The sequence below is a fragment of the Mercenaria mercenaria genome, chromosome 14 (genome assembly GCF_021730395.1).
Source record: "Mercenaria mercenaria strain notata chromosome 14, MADL_Memer_1, whole genome shotgun sequence".
Classification (NCBI taxonomy): domain Eukaryota; kingdom Metazoa; phylum Mollusca; class Bivalvia; order Venerida; family Veneridae; genus Mercenaria; species Mercenaria mercenaria.
The window spans coordinates 63,042,882-63,060,142 of NC_069374.1; the positions used below are offsets into that span (position 1 = coordinate 63,042,882).

At 35.5% G+C, this 17,261-nt stretch overlaps 1 protein-coding gene across 2 annotated transcripts in view; it reads left to right on the plus strand.

The window, feature by feature from the left end:
* Positions 1-17,261, plus strand: part of LOC128548540 (uncharacterized) — a 34,860-nt gene that overhangs the window by 3,943 nt on the left and 13,656 nt on the right. For both annotated transcript variants that reach the window (XM_053523678.1, XM_053523679.1), the window contains exons 4-16: positions 51-124; positions 268-369; positions 677-1,636; positions 1,876-2,088; positions 2,463-2,601; positions 3,203-3,369; positions 6,604-6,932; positions 7,368-7,586; positions 8,291-8,598; positions 9,625-9,745; positions 10,743-10,934; positions 11,924-12,620; positions 16,158-16,375. In XM_053523678.1, the coding sequence (XP_053379653.1) occupies positions 51-124; positions 268-369; positions 677-1,636; positions 1,876-2,088; positions 2,463-2,601; positions 3,203-3,369; positions 6,604-6,932; positions 7,368-7,586; positions 8,291-8,598; positions 9,625-9,745; positions 10,743-10,934; positions 11,924-12,620; positions 16,158-16,375 (3,739 nt within the window). The remainder of the gene's footprint in view (positions 1-50; positions 125-267; positions 370-676; positions 1,637-1,875; positions 2,089-2,462; positions 2,602-3,202; positions 3,370-6,603; positions 6,933-7,367; positions 7,587-8,290; positions 8,599-9,624; positions 9,746-10,742; positions 10,935-11,923; positions 12,621-16,157; positions 16,376-17,261) is intronic.

The following is a 17,261-nucleotide window of genomic DNA, read 5'->3' on the forward strand; positions in this document are numbered from 1 at the left end:
AATGTATAATGTTCAAATAATTGATTAATTTATGAAAATCCTGTTTACAGAAAAGGGGCCTCGCTAAATGTAGAAGCAGGTGTTGTGCTGCAATTTGAAAGCAACAGAGGAATTTATGTTCAAGGTATTTAATTTGATCTAAGTCCGCATGTAAACATAAATATATACAGAAATGAACTATCTGACAAAAAGATTGTATATAATAACTTAAATATGCGTATTCCTTCTGTGCTTTCCGTTCATATGACGTCTTTTTCTTATCGCTAGGCTCCCTGAAATTGCTTGGAGGGAAAACATCAATTGTATTGGAAAATGCAACGGACGCTCTGCACTGGTATGGTGTAATGATAAATTCTTCTTCTGTAGCAAGTACGTATATTTGTATTTAATATTTCAAGTTAAATAAAAATGACATGTTAAGGACCAATGTTTAAACAAAATGTTTTCTTTGCTCTTAGAGACATGGACAAAAGGTTTGTTACTGACAATGACAAAACGTTTAAGTGCTTAAACAGAATGTGCGAAAATGAATGGACTTCAGTACCGATATGGCAAATTAACTAGCATCCATTAAAATATTCAGCGTTGTTTCTTTCGATAAATGTTTTAGGTTCATAATCAACCATATTTTGACATTCTATATATTTCAATTTTCTCTGCTGTTTCCTTTTGCTAGATGAAGACAAAACGGTGATTTATAACACAAGGATTAAGCAGACGATATATGGAGTTACTTTATACTCCCAGAATGTGGAAATCAAAAGAAGTCAGATAGGAAATTCTACTTCCCATTGTTTAACAATATATCAATCCTCACAGCAACATATCTACGACTTCGAATTGTCTCGGTTAGAAAATTGTTCCGATCATGGTATTTACATTGTTGGAGATGGAATAACAACTGTAACCAATGTTAAAATAAATGTGACAAAAATTGGAATTGGACTTAATACTAGGTATGGTTTAGTGGAAATACGTTCCGTTAATATCTCAGAATCCAAAAACGAGGCTGTTCTCGTTTCGTTTTCGGACAGTAGACAATCGGGAAACATAACTGTTGAAAGCTGCTCGTTTTTTAACTGCTCAAAAGGAGTTTCCGTATCATCACAAAATTATTTTAATCATAATTTCATTAAAATTTCCCGAAATACGTTTACAAACATCTCGACAGAGGCGCTTCATGTTGTTCTACCTTCGTACCGTTACTATTATGCAAACAACCAAGCCAATAGAACTATAGATATAAATCTTAACACTTTTCGAAATTCATGCGGAGTTGTTTTTGAAACTTGGAACAATGTCAACCTGACCTTTCACGACAATGTATTTTCAAATGCTCATTGTGCTGACGAGAATTCGTGCTTCCTTACAGCAAACGCCAACGGAAATAACAGATATACAGCCACAAGGCAATTCGACATTTCCACAAATGCATTTCAGAACATAACTTGTAAATGTTTAGCTAAGCTGAAAGACGATAACTTACAAAATCTTGCGGGAAACTTTGTTTATAATCAAATGTTGGACATATCGGCAAGCGAAGCAGTGACAATACTGGATGCCTTGTACATTAATGTTTCAAGCAATATATTTAACAATCCCGATACATCTTTCGACGTTTATGCATACAAAAGAGGTTGGTTTTATTAGTAACTTTTTATTCAGTTGTTTAAAACGTTTTATCTGAAATGCCCATTTGTAAATACAATGAATACTGATTTACATCGATGATTTAAACACTATTGTAATAATCTTCATATTTCGAAAGAAAGTAGCGCTAAACGAAACTGTTTCTTTAAGAGCATTGCAGTTTTCCTGCACTTCAGTTAAATCTTTATATAAATGTCTTTTGAATGATTGATTGATCTTTTACAGGATCTGGGTCTGTCAATATCACTCAGAACTGGTGGGGAAGTTCAGATGATGATCAAGTTTATAACAGAATTTTTGATCAACGCCGTGATGCGACACTGGTTCGATTTGATGTCGACCCTGTTTTAACCGAACGCATCATTGACTGCACTGGAGTAAACAACTGTAGTTTACACGGAGAATGTGTCAGACCTAACCGATGCCGATGTTACTCAGGTACATGTATTTGGTCACCCCTGCGACGACATTTGTAAAACCAATTTGTTATTGCATTTGTTCAAATGTATGTCCGTTATATAAGGGCTGTCTTTTACCACTTTTAATGTTTCCACAGACAATTTCCACATATACAAGATCTGAAGGACTTTAGGCATCTTTCGTTTTCTGTCAAAATGTAAAAGAAAGATGTACCTTGCCAGGGTATCAAAGTCGAAGAGCCATATTCTGAAATGAATTTATTTATTCAATATCAATAAAGGGATGAATGACCGATTGGTTTATACATCAAAGAGAAACGTTTTTGACACTTTTTTTCAAAGCAAGTTTGATGTATTCAAGCTTAACTTTCTTCTGTATTTAATGGATAACAGGTTGGACAGGGGAAAGCTGTATTGATTATGACTGTGCAGGGGTCAATGGTTGCTATGGCAACGGTGAATGTACGGGACCTAATACTTGTAAATGCAACGAAGGTTGGAGCGGGTCGTTATGTATTGTTGCGTCGTGCGCGTAAGTGGTCTATAAAACAAAAGTATTGAATTGATTATGTCTTATCCCATTATAAAGGAAAATCAGAATAAGTTTTGTAAAAATCTAGGTTTTCGCAGATTCATCATATACAATGTATATATCTGGCTGCTCAAGAAAAAGATAACTTAAACAATTCTGATATATCTATAAGTAACAAAAATATCTTTAAAATGTTGTAAATGACAATAACTTCAAACAAAGGCAAACAATCCATTTATCAACGAAACGAATTTTGTCACAAGAAGAAACATTTGCTGCAACAGATTAATTCACTTCCCTTTTTGTTGTATATATTCATTTTCTTAACCATAAATGAAATGATTTTTTTGACAGTGTCTGCAACTTTGAGAACAGTTGTTTGTTTTATTTAAGAACGCCCATCAACTGAGTAGCACTGTACAACACTAATCCGCACCTTTACGCTAAAAATGTAGAAACTTATACTTAAGTGTTGCAGACACTGGTGTTTAAAACACGACAACGGACGAATACAAACTTTTTGTTACTAGTTCTGTATTACTGTAGTAGATCACCGTTTTAACTAGACACGATTTTTTACCCGCTATTTTTCTTCCTACAGCAACGTCAACAACTGTAGCGGACATGGGATTTGTGTTCGGCCAAATATGTGCACATGCGCAGTTACGTTTACTGGAGATGACTGCAGTTCATGTGTTCCCTTACACTGGGGGTCCCAGTGTAGACCATGCCCCAACTGTCAACATGGAGCGTGTAACCTTGAGACTGGTAACATGCTTGATTTAAATCGTTCTAAGAGTTTTCCAAATGAGGTGTTTTAATATTCGTTTTTTTTCTCTGGTTCTGCATAGCAGATATGAAATATCAGTTTTGAATAGTCTCCGTAACAAATCTTCACAAAAATTCTACATCTGCGTTACTGCAAATAAACGAGTTATTAAGTCAGAAAAGTTGATGAAATAAAATCAGCTTACGGTACCACAGATAAGAGTTATGATTCCTCATATGCATATTTTGTCCCTTCTAGACCAACAACAGATAAAATATTCGCCTGCAGTTAAATGTATCTCTAAAAGGTTCGCCTAGTTGAACGTTTCCAATGATCTGGTTTACTAAGCCTTTTAATTTGTTTCGAATCTATCCAAAATGTGCTGTTTGCTAATATATGGCATTTTAGCTTGACCTGTTATACAAGGCAACACACTCCTTATATTTTTAACAGCCAGATTATGTCAATGATAACAATTTAGTGTACTCTTGTAGCTGCAGAAAGCGCAACGAGCGGTCTTCAATACCTTTTCTGCGTTATTTATGATTTTATTTCCTTTGATTGCAATGGAACAGTTCATTCTTTTACGTGAAATTTTCTGCTGACACTATTAGACGTAACATGTGTTAGAGGATGTTGTTATTACTTGCTTAAATATAGGGTACTCATTAATGTCGACAAAATATTTTCTTGAGGTTAAGTACTTCAGGATGATGACATTAACGTTACCTCTGTTCAGATAATTAGCTCACCTGTCACAAAGTGACAAGGTGAGCTTTTGTGATCGCGCAGCGTCCGTCGTCCGTCCGTGCGTCCGTGCGTAAACTTTTGGTTGTGACCACTCTAGAGGTCACATTTTTCATGGGGTCTTTATGAAAATTGGTCAGAATGTTCAGCTTAAAGATATCTAGGTAAAGTTCGAAACTGGGTCACGTGCGGTCAAAAACTAGGTCAGTAGATCTAAAAATAGAAAAACCTTGTGACCTCTCTAGAGGCCACATATTTCAAAGATCTTCATGAAAATTGGTCAGAATGTTCAACTTAATGATTTCTAGGTCATGTTCGAAACTGGGTCACGTGCCTTTAAAAACTAGGTCAGTAGGTCAAATAATAGGAAAACCTTGTGACCTCTCTAAAGGCCATATTTTTCATGGGATCTGTATGAAAGTTGGTTTGGATGTTCATCTTGATGATATCTAGGTCAAGTGTGAAACAGGGTTACGTGCGGTCAAAAACTAGGTCAGTAGGTCAAATAATAGAAAAACCTTGTGACCTCAGCAGAGGCCATATTTTTCATGGGATCTGCATGAAAATTAATCTGAATGTTCATCTTGATGATATCTAGATTAAGGTCGAAACTGGGTCAACTGCGATCAAAAACTAGGTCAGTAGATCAAATAATAGAAAAACCTTGTGACCTCTCTAGAGGTCATATTTTTCATGGGATCTGCATGAAAATTAGTCAGAATGTTTATCTTAATTATACCTAGGTCAAGTTCGAAACTGGGTCAACTGCGGTCCAAAACTAGGTCAGTAGGTCTAAAAATAGAAAATCCTTGTGACCTCACTAGAGGCCATATTTTTCAATGGATCTTCATGAAAATTGGTCAGAATATTAAACTTGATGATATCTAAGTCAAGTTTGAAACTGGGTTACGTGCGGTCCAAAACTAGGTCATAAGGTCAAATAATAGAAAAACCTTGTGACCTCTCTAGAGGTCATATTTTTCATGGGAACTGCATGACAATTGGTCAGAATGTTCATCTTGATGATATCTAGATCAAGTTTGAAACTGGATTACGTGCGGTCAAAAACTAGGTCAGTAGGTCAAATAATAGGAAAACCTTGTGACCTCTGTAGAGGCCATATTTTTCATGGGATCTGCATGAAAATTGGTCAGACTATTAATCTTGATAGTATCTAGGTCAAGTTTGAAAACGGGTTACATGCAATAAAAAACTAGGTCAGTAGGTCAGATAATAGCAAAAAAACCTTGTGACCACTCTAGAGGCCATATTTTTCATGGGATTTTTATGAAAGTTGGTCTGAATGTTCATCTAGATGATATCTAGGTCAATTTTGAAACCGGGTCACGTGCGGTCAAAAACTAGGTCAGTAGGTCTAAAAATAGAAAAACCTTTTGACCTCTCTAGAGGCCATATTTTTCAATGGAACTTCATGAAAATTAGTGAGAATGTTCACCTTGATGATATCTAAATAAAATTCGAAACTGGGTCACGTGCGATCAAAAACTAGGTCAGTAGGTCTAAAAATAGAAAAACCTTATGACTTCTCTGGAGGCCATATTTTTCATGAGATCTTCATGAAAATTTGTGAGAATGTTCACCTTGATGATATCTAGGTCAAGTACAAAACTGGGTCACATGCCTTCGAAAACTAGGTCATTATGTCAAATAATAGAGATACCTTGTGACCTCTCTAGAGGCCATATTTTTCAATGGATCTTCATGAAAATTGGTCAGAATAAACGACGTCATACTCAGTTCATGTGGAAACAGGTGAGCGATTCAGGACCATCATGGTCCTTTTGTATAAAATTTTGTTTTCATGTGTGCTTGTTATGTGTAAAGTCTTTCTGACACACTGTGTAGGCTGTATAGCAATTTATTAGGCTTTTGATGGTGGAGGAAGAAGCAATGTTCCCCTTCCTGGCATTATTCAGGCGGGAAAGGGCACCGGGGTAGAAACTAATAGCTGCATTACATGATTGGCGAGATTTTGAACCCACATCGTCTGAAAGTGATTCGAAGTCAGTGACCTTAACAATTAGACTGCGGAGTCCCAAAAAAACGTTAAATGGCAACGCAGTTAAGCAGCAAAAACATGCAATATCCAAGATTTATTGAGATATTTTACCGTAAATACACTAAAATCGAAAAATTGTAAAAATTGATGTATTAGTTATCTGTCAAAAACTAAAAACAAAAGAGGCCGATACGAAAATGCTCAGTAAGTAAATGAGCAATTCAGTATATTTTGAAAATAACTTTAATCTTTGATGGTCTTATCAAAGTTTTTATCTGCATTATGAATAAGCAGTCGAAGAAATGATACAAAAGCAGCCATAAACAGTTTTAGAAGCCAGTAATACTTTACATAGACGTGAAAACCATTTACAAAATATTTAGCTTGTCAAGATAAGTAAAAAATATTTTGATAATTTTGTAACATTTATTAATAGCAATATGACATGCCTTAATTTTATTTCAAGGTATCTGTGAATGTGAAAGTGAAAACTGGTCTGGATACCTCTGCGATAAGTGCAGTGAAACTTTCTATGGTCCAGAGTGCTTGCCTTTAATCAAAGTACTTAAAATTGTACCAAACCAAGGTTTAGATAAAGGCGGAAATCTTGTACATGTATGGGGCCATAATTTCCCAAATACATCCAAAGGGGCGTATACATGTAAATTTGGGACAGTAGAATCAAATGGGACATGGTTGGCCTGGAACCACGTGGTATGTCCTGCGCCGAAACTTCAGGAAGGGGTAGTTGCCCTTGAAATTTCACCTGATGGTGTGGAATTTACAAATGATAAGGTATAATTTACATGTGCACACGTAAGAAGTCTACTGATCTGTTCGTATTTCGTATTTATTGAAGTCTTCGTTGTTCGATAAATAGTAGTTAAGAATTGACAAGCCAGTGTTTAGTTCACGCAAGACGGTTTTGGAATAGGCAATCTTTTTAAATTTCAATAACGTCATTAATTATTTTTGCATTCTATTTTTTGAAATATTATTTTCCATTCTTCAACTTCAGCAGTACATTTTGCATAAGTGTATGAAAATACAATGTGTAGCCACATCCCGTGTAAGTGGAGCATTGTTCAGGAGGAATATCAGAGGCTTTTGCATTTGTTATAATTGACCAGGCTTTGCTATTGAAATGTATCTACTTTTATGATGTGAATTAGTAATGCAATAAAAAAGTTTAAATCATTACATTTATGCTTTCAAGTAATTTCTTTTCAGTTGATGTATTTCTTTTATGCATCATGTCCTCCTGGGTCTTGTGGGCGGAGCTTCAATCCATCACGTGGTCAGTGTTTATTTGGAGGCTGTTCCTGTTTCCTCCCCTGGACGGGAGATAACTGTGATAAAGAGTTACTTGCACCTGTCATAATTGCACCATCATTTGATCAGACAGTTGAAGAGGCAGACTCGTATTCTGTACAACTTAACCTCACGAAGGTACAAAATGATTTTACCACCATTTTTAGCTCGCTGTTACATGTGTGCTTTACCACCAGTAAAATGTTGACGTCTTATGAAGACACATTGTTACCAATTCTCAGCAAGCCCATACCTAACTTATTCCTCATCACAACTGTATGAAACGTTATATATGCCTCCATCATGCCAATACAAACTGTAGATAGACGAGCAATAACCCATGTTGTCATTTTGATGAAATTATGCCCCATTGTGTACTTAGCCATTTTTATCAGCAACATTCTGTACGCGATTGTAGCATCTCAGTAATTACAAACCACAACTGACTAAAACATCTTTGCCATGGTAATACCAACAACATGACATAAAATCTCATAACTCTTCCTTTCATTTTGATTACTTCTCCCCTTATTCTGCTGTACCTTTTTCATATTTTCTTTTCACCAATATTATGTTCGCAACTGTCCAAGCAAGTACATAACATAAATTATAAAATTGTGCAAATTTCTTTGTACTGTTAATACCAGCTAAATGACATAGGTCCCATAATTCTTTATTTCGTTTTGAAGAATGTATGTATTTTTATACATTTTGTTCAATATGTTTCAACAATTTACTGTTTGCGATTGTCGGCGAGTTAGTTCCTCATTAACTACACATCTTAAGCCAATGACAAAATTTGGTATTTAAATAATATAATCTTATTTCTTCATTTTGTATAGGGGAGTCCACCAATTTTATGGTCACTTTTAAAAGGTCCACCAGGAATGACTATAGATGACCGAACTGGATTGGTTAGCTGGAAATACGCCTATGCAAAATCCATTGCCTATAAGATAGAAGCAAGGGCGAAAAATATTATCGGCAAGGATACTGTTACATGGAATCTAAACGTTCCAATCTCATATTCAGTTGCTGTTGAAAGTATAGAACCAAGTGGGACTCTTCCCGTGCCTCGGGCAGTTGAAATAGTTGGCACAGTTACTTTCTCGAATATAGAGAAACAGCGTGTGGTTCCACTAGATATCATGTAAGTTAGCCTTGTTTGCAAACATATCTTGTAAATTTAAAGTTTTCTCAATCAAGGCTATGTTTGATACAACCCTCATTAAAGCGAAAATTTAAAATTTAAAAAAAGACGCATAAGCAATTGCCCTCTTGCCATTAATAATGGCCGAATGAAGCACCATTTATCAGAAACCGTATGAACAAATAGAATCGCATCAGTTAGCTAAGAACAAAAGAAAATAGAAAGCATATCCAATCACGTAAAATACGTGTTCATTCGTGTTCATTTATATTAAATTAATTTAGTTAACACACTGATCCAATCCTTACCGGTCGGGTCTTATCGATCTTATTTTGACCTTGGTCAGCTTATATAGAAAGTTTGCCAATTTGATGAAGGAAAGTGCAAACAGGGACACTTTTTCAAGCGATTTCTCTTACTGTATATATGTTTTAAATTTGATACCTGGGTAGCAAAGAATGAATCATGGATTTACTATGGTATTATTTGTTTTGCAGTACGCCAGCATTCTTTCAGTTTAAATGCATTTTCGTTAGCCTATTTTCAAATGTTCTATGTCGCAATTAGTTATGAAATCCATTTTTGTTTTGTGATTTGACAATATTCAAAAGATAGCAATAAATATTGATATTAATTTGGGAGCATGAGACACCAATGAAATATATGATAGACGAGTTTCACGACAGGACCGGGTGTAAATACATACAATGGAGACAAGCCCTTTCACTAAATGAATGCAATGAGATGTTTATACATAGGAAGAATTTGTTCTGCTTTTGTAAGATTGATTAAATGAATTATTTTACTGATCCTGAATTGTAAGTTAAGGTCGATTGTTGTTTGTTTGTACATGTATTGGCGGTTATGACATCGAACATCTATACTCTTACTTACTTAACAAAAAGGATACAGTAACTGTTATTGACTCTGGTCACGTTTGACATGATGTTATATATCCCATTTAATGTTTCAAGGGTCATTAGCTTTTTATATATTTAGATAACAGAATTATGTCGCATATTTCAGTGTTACCAGTGCAAGAACTGGTCGTGAAACTGTAATCCAGGAACTGACAGACCCGCTAGCTCCAACCACTTTCAAGGCCATTTATTACCCAAGACCCGATGACGCTGGAGTGTTCATTGCAGTATGTAAAATTGACATTGTTATTTAACGGAAAATGATTTCGAATTCATCGGAAGTATAGAACGCAACTATATAAAATAATAGTCGAATAGGTCTGTTTATTTGAGGTAATTGAAAAAGCAACACCGCTCAGGCCTACTCCCTAGCATCGGCTTGAGCAGAACTCTTATACATTTATCAAATTAACTCCGTACCTTTATGTAAATCTATAACAAGTTCGTGCTTGATTTATTTTTGGGTCCTGGACTGTTTATGGATTTTTTATCATATATAACATCATTATTGACCCGACAAATGCCGAATGTCCGTAAGCTGCAGTACACTAGGCTTTAGGTGTAAAAGTAACATATATATTTATACGACCTACGTTTCGCTACTTGATTGTCAGTAAAAGGCAGGCAGTGTAGGCATTCTTTCATACATGGTTAGTAACTTAGATCTTGATTGAAACTATAGTTCTTTAGAAGTGTTTATGTATGTCAGACATTGTACAGATATGCATTTTATTTCTATTCAAGATAAAATCATGTATAAATATGATTTCTATAGAAAGTACTTAACAAAAAATTCGTTAGCCCGAATTATATATCTAAACATCTTTGTGGATTTTCATTATACTTTTTTCAATATTTGATGTGATACTTTTCGCAGGGTAGCTTCTGTTGCTAATATGTGTTGTTTGAAACCCAACACTAAATATCTGTACCTGTTGTTTCCCAACAGAAAACGTTTAAATGTGCAAACTGAATGAAAGAACGTTATGGGCAGTAATGTAAAGTTTTAACAGTTCTTCAACACACTCACTATATAATGACATTTTACAATCTATTTCGATCACATCCATGTTTTTATACAATGAAATGAACATTTCAAAGATACAAATTTGATCCATGTAGTCAATTGTCAATTTATGCAAGTTCATTAGCATTTTATGAAAATGCTTAAACAGTCATCAAGACAATTATACCTGATTTGATGATTCTCCTGCTATCATTTAGAGTGTTCGCCATCCTGGGGCATCTTCAACCGCTGGAGCAAATGTCACGTGGTCTGTACTGGGCATGCGCTGTGAGCCATCGTCTGTTTCCGTAAATGAGAAAATTCTTTCTGACGATGGGATTGTTACAGTAAATGGTATCTCTTCACTTATCAACATAGGTAACGGTGTGATTGACGGCATATCAGCAAAGGTAAGTTTTATACTCTGAGGAATGGCGCGCCATGCGGATTACAAAAGTGAAATACTACATGTCAAATTTCAAAATGCTTAAGGTTTTTATATATTTTTAATTGCGAAACAACAAATGCAAATGGTTAAAGCTAGGTGCCTATCAAAAAAGGGGTGACTACATCTGTGGTAAAATGCATCCTATAATTAGTTATTGTCATCATTACATAGCGTTTTCTCTTTTTATATTTTCTCAACATTTAGCAATTATCATTGTGTATTGAGTACAATATTAGGACTTAACATTACCATTTAGTATTTAGCAATAAGAATTTTCTAATTTGCATGATGCAGTGGCCTTCCACGCTTTATGTTAGTATTGGACATGGCATTGTTTGAAGCAGAAATTCATTTTTGAAGATTGATACACCTGTCTTTTCCACCTTTCGAGAAATTGTTCAAACAGTCAATCGCTTGTCAATTCCTATTTCTCATGGATGAATATTTGAAACGGGACAGCAGTTTCATTAAGTAGAATTAAACCCTACCACATTGTAAAACAATAGAACCTGTTTGTAATATCCATAAGAAGCTCAAACGTTCTTCTATAGAAAACATCTATACATATATCATGTATCCCTTTCATTATGCTCATTGTTGGACACCAAACTATCCTCTTCGGAATAAGAGAACATGAATCCAAGATGTTTGCTAGAACAATATTTCCAATCAAGTGACAATTTGCAGTGCTTGTAAGCATCAAGACGTCACGGTGTTTAGGAAGTATTCAGACACAGAGTATTTATGTTTGTAGGAGCCCTTACTAGTAGTTTCTGCTTCAGTTTTAGTTCTAGTCACTTGTTACGCTACTGTCTTTACTCCAAAAGTGTGTCGTATTTCGTTTTATTCCTCCAGCGAAAGATTTTTGAGAGACGGTTTATAAACATTAACTGCTTTTTCTCTGTCTTGTTTTGTTTCAACGTAGATAATAGCACAGCTTTCCTGTTTCAGGTCGATGGTTTACCTGGTGCCTTTATTCGAAAATCTGGAGACACTGAAAGTTCACAATTTTTTCTTCCAAATCTTGCAGCCAGTGACAATATAGAGTTTGACTTAGTCATAAAAAATGCTAAGCCATTGTCAGGAACAATATACGTGGTATTTTCTGCAGCGGAAGGAACATCTACTCGCTTAACGGTTTATATCAAACTCTCTGTACAGAAGCCTGTTTTAATTTTTGATCCGCCATCATTCCGTGAAAATATCGTGCGGGGCAATATTCGCGTCTTTGATATTAAGATTAACAATACTGGAGAGGTTGAAGCAAAAAGCGTTATTGTAAGTTTGCCGAGTGATGCAAGATTGTCTCTGGTAGCTTTTACGGTGCTTGGTCTTGAGACCACTTCGGATGAATATATCACGATCCCGTCTGGCGGAGCAGCACTACTTTCTATTGCAGTCACAACGGAGAAAACTGCAGCGCTTGGCGAAATGAGTGGAACTATTTTCATTAATTCCGATCTAACTTCAACACCGTTTTCATATAGGTTCTATATAACATCTTTACAGAAATTTAATTTAACTTTCACCATTAAAGATGAATATACATATTTTGCTGAGGGCTCTCCGTTAGTAAGCAATGCCAAGGTCAGACTTGTGAATCCAAGACGAGGCTACTCGGAAACGAAGTACACGACGAACGAAACAGGTACACTTTTACACTATTTTTGCCAGATTGTTATGAACTTATGATTTTGACACAAACACCACACAAGAACGAACATACCGTTAAATTATGGTATTGTGTACATATCATACCTACCCATATGCGTAGTATAAATCCTCGATTTGAATGGGAAAAGAACTATCCCACTTCAATCGCTCATTTTTGCACGGAAAGCAACCAAGCAAAATAATAGCAGTCTCGGTTTGATTAAGCCTGTTCCCGAGAGGTAATGAAATGTACAACACCCCTCACACCCCATAGCACTGGCATTACCCGAATTCTATTATGATAAAAGTAAATAAAGTCCATGATCCGTGCGAACCAGAAAATATAACAACACTGAGTACAAGTACTTGGAGACTTTAAAGACACTGATTCTGGTATGAAAGGTATGTGGCCTATGGTCTGCGTATTGGCAGTAAGAGACAATATACAAAATCTGGAAAGTAGACAAGACTGGACGATTGATAGACTTACTTCTATTTATCATATTACGCTACTGTATAGCTACTGTGCAGTACATAGATTGCATGTGATATTTTTTTTACCTTTATAGCAAACCAGTTCTCACTTTTATAACGAATTTAGAAAGCCTGATTAAATTGGGACTAAACAAACAAAGTGATAAAATACAACAACATATTTATTTTTCAACTAATCAAGCTTTATAAACAATTATATCTCATTATTGCTTGAGTTTTATAAAAAGAATAAATAACTAAAGAAAATGCATTCAGGCACCTTTTTTTAAAAAATAATGAATAATTCATGTATAAATAAAATATGTGTATTTTGAATACTGATATTGGTGGATTTTATCATGAAGGTCCATTTTTTTCCATTTAATATTGAAAATGCAATTCAGAACTTCTTTAATTTCTAATAAAATCAAGCAATATTCAATTTTTCTGTTTTTATTTTGTTGCTTAGATAAAAAGATCATAATTAATTAATAATTGAAAAAATGCTTGTCATTTGTCTTACTGAGTTTTGAATAATTATTTCATTTTTCGTTAAATAAAGGTGAGAGTTTTCTAAAATGATGAGAATTGTCTTGATGTTAGAATTATTATTAGTCCCCTACTGGTTGAAAACCAGTTTCGGGTACTATAGGAATGCACTTTTCCGTCATTCCGTCCGTCCGTCCGCAATTTCGTGTCCGGTCCATAACTCTGTCATCCATGAAGGGATTTTAATATTACTTGGCACAAATGTTCCCCATGATGAGACGACGTGTCATGCGCAAATCCCGGACCCCTAGCTCAAAGGTCAAGGTCACAATTGGAGGTCAAAGGTCAACAGGGCTTTTTTCCTGTCCGGTCCATAACTCTCCCATCCATGAAGAGATTTTAATATTACTTGGCACAAATGTTCCCCATGAGGAGACGAGGTCATGCGCAAACCTGTACCCCTAGCTTCAAAGGTCAAGGTCACAATTGGAGGTCAAAGGTCAACAGGCTTTTTTCCTGTCCGGTCCATAACTCTCCCATTCATGAAGATATTTTAATATTACTTGGCACAAATGTTCCTCATGAGGAGACGACGTGTCATGCGCAAAACCTGGACCCCTAGCTTAAAGGTCAAGGTCACAATTGGAGGTCAAAGGTCAACAAGGCTTTTTTCCTGTCCGGTCCATAACTCTCCCATCTATGAAGGGATTTTAATATTACTTGGCACAAATGTACCTCATAATAAGCGATGTGTCATGCACAACTTTCAGACCCCTAGTTCAAAAGTCAAGGTCACACTTAGCAGTCAAATGTTAACATAGCATGAACAGGGTCTGTTTCGTGTCCGGTCCATAACTCTGACATTCATTAAGGGATTTTAATATCACTTAGCACAAGTGTTCCCAATGATGAGACGACGTGTCATGCGCAAATCCCGGACCCCTAGCTCAAAGGTCAAGGTCACAATTGGGGGTCAAAGGTCAACAGAGTTTTTTTTTCCTGTCTCGTCCATAACTCTGCCATCCATGAAGGGATTTTAATATTACTTGGTACAAATGTTCCCCATGATGAGACAACATGTCATGCGCAAAGCGCAGACCCTTAGCTCAAAGGTCAAGGTCACAATTGGAGGTCAAAGGTCAATAAGGTGTTTTCCCTGTCCGATCCAGAACTCTGTCATCCATCAAGGGATTACAATATTACTTGGCATAAATGTTTCCCATGGTGAGACGACGTGTCTTGCGCAACACCCAGTACCCTAGCTTAAAGGTCAAGGTCACACTTTGAGATCAAAGGTCAAGAGGATTTTTTTCCTGTCCGATCTATAACTTTGTCATGCAAAGCAGGATTTAGATATCAGTTGGCACAAATATTCCCCTTGATGAGACAACATGTCATGCGCAAGAACCAGGTCCCTAGGTCTAAGGTCAAGGTCATATTTAGAGGTCAAAGGTCAAATTCAGGAATGACTTTGTAAGGAACATTTCTTCTTCATGCATGGAGGGATTTTGATGTAACTTGGACCAAATGTTCACCACCATGAGGCACCCTTGTTTTTAGAATTACGTCCCTTTGTTTTTACTATAAATAGATTATATTGTAACTTTTTTATTAATGGCGGTAGAGAAAAATCGAGACCACTTTTCTGTGGTACAGCATGCATGTTACATCCAATTTTTAGGTGTATTTTGACCTATCTCTACCTGGTAAAGAGTTTCTTGTGGACTTATATTATATAGATTTTTTTTTTTTTTTTTTTTTTTTAAAGATTAATTTCCCTTTGTTGTTACTATAAATAACTTACATGATAACATTTTTATAATCAGCCAAAACAATTCAATATGAAAACAACTGTGGGTTTTTATATATGCACATTTTAATCCAAGTGTGTTGTTATCACATATTGTATATGTAGTACAATATTGTTTATACATCATTGACAGATATCTGTTCATTATGTTATACTGCAGTAGAGAAAATTAGGTGCCTTCCAGTAGGGGACTTTGTATTGCATGGCAATACTTCTTTCACTTGTTTAATTGGTCATGACATTACTCAACAAGAATGAGCAATTACAATTAGTATATTATCAATTAAAATAATTTTGTGTATAATCTGAAAAAAAGCTGCATTTCAATCAGTGAAATGTATAGCACTGGAAATAACCAATTAGCTTTACATATCAATAAAAAATTATGATCCGCTGACATGGACTACACGTCAAGTCTATAGGGGTTTTATGGACCCTTATCAGACTGGACCAGACAGGATCCTGTTTATTGGGGATTAAAGTGTCTGGCTTTTAGTGGGGGTTGGGTGGGGGGGGGGGGGGGGTCACTTATATAGGAGATTTTCTTTTCCTTTAAACAGCTGCAACACGACACATTAAGGCTTAATGAAATCTACAGGAAGATCAATAGCGTAGCAGACACGGTTTGATTAAGATAAGTAGACTTGTTAAGCTGACCGTCTCCAGGGTAACTGAACCATTCAAAACTTATGTATTCTGTTATCAACAATTATGGTAAAATATATGTTAAAATATTTTATCATCTGAAACCTGTTTTAGGATACGTTATGTTTGAGAATGTTTTCGAAGACCAATATTCTCTGTATGCCGAGGCTGAAGGCCATTCTTCATATGGGGCCATTATTCTTGTAACACCTGACACCACGGAGCAGGATATATTTCTACAACGTGTTGCTGTAAAGTATACTTGGACAGTGGAACCTACAACAGTACAAGACGTTTATATTATAGAGTTAGAATCGACCTTCGAAACCTATGTAAGATTACGTTTGGTTCCTTGTTTCGCTATCTTTAAATTAAACTAATTTCCTATATTGTGGAGACATACATACATTTACATACACACACACATATATATATATACAACCAGTACGAATGCGTGGTACAATCCGGGTGTGTATAATAAAAAGTATCATGGAAACTAATCTTATTGGGTTAGTTGACTTGTTAAATATCCACGCTCGTTTGTACTGCTAGACGCTTTGCCCTAATTGGTTAGGTAAAAAATGGTGGTGATTGGTTCGTAATAAGTCTCCCTACCTATAATAATTTATGAAGCGTACTTGTTCCCTCGTAGATCTCATGTATGGAAATGTTACTGTTCTTAATTTAATTACACCCCTTAATGTGCACTATCTCTATAAAGCCATTGCATCCTCGAGATCCAGTTAACTTTCAGAAAGAAAATATATAGCTTTTATGGTCCAAATCAGTTAAAAGGACTAAAATGTGACTGCTGATTTGTGAGACATGATAACAGAGATTTTAGTATATATGCAAATGTTTAACCAGTTAGAATGTGTAGTACAATTCGGATGTGTATATAAAACAGCATGGAAACTATTTTTGGGGGGTTAGTGGGGGTAAGTGGACTTGATGTGAAAAATGCATGCTCGTTTTTACTGCTAGACACTTTGTCCTAATTGGCCAGGTAATATATTGTGGTGGTGATTAGTTCGTTTAATTTCTCTCGACCGGTATTATATATATAATTTATATGGCTGCTAGTTTAACTACAGAATATTTTTGGTAATCCATAATACAACAACAAATACAACAAATACTTTTATTGCACATCATCATTCACATGACTTTGGCAACGAACATTACAAACAAAATAAATATTACAAACATAAAATGCAT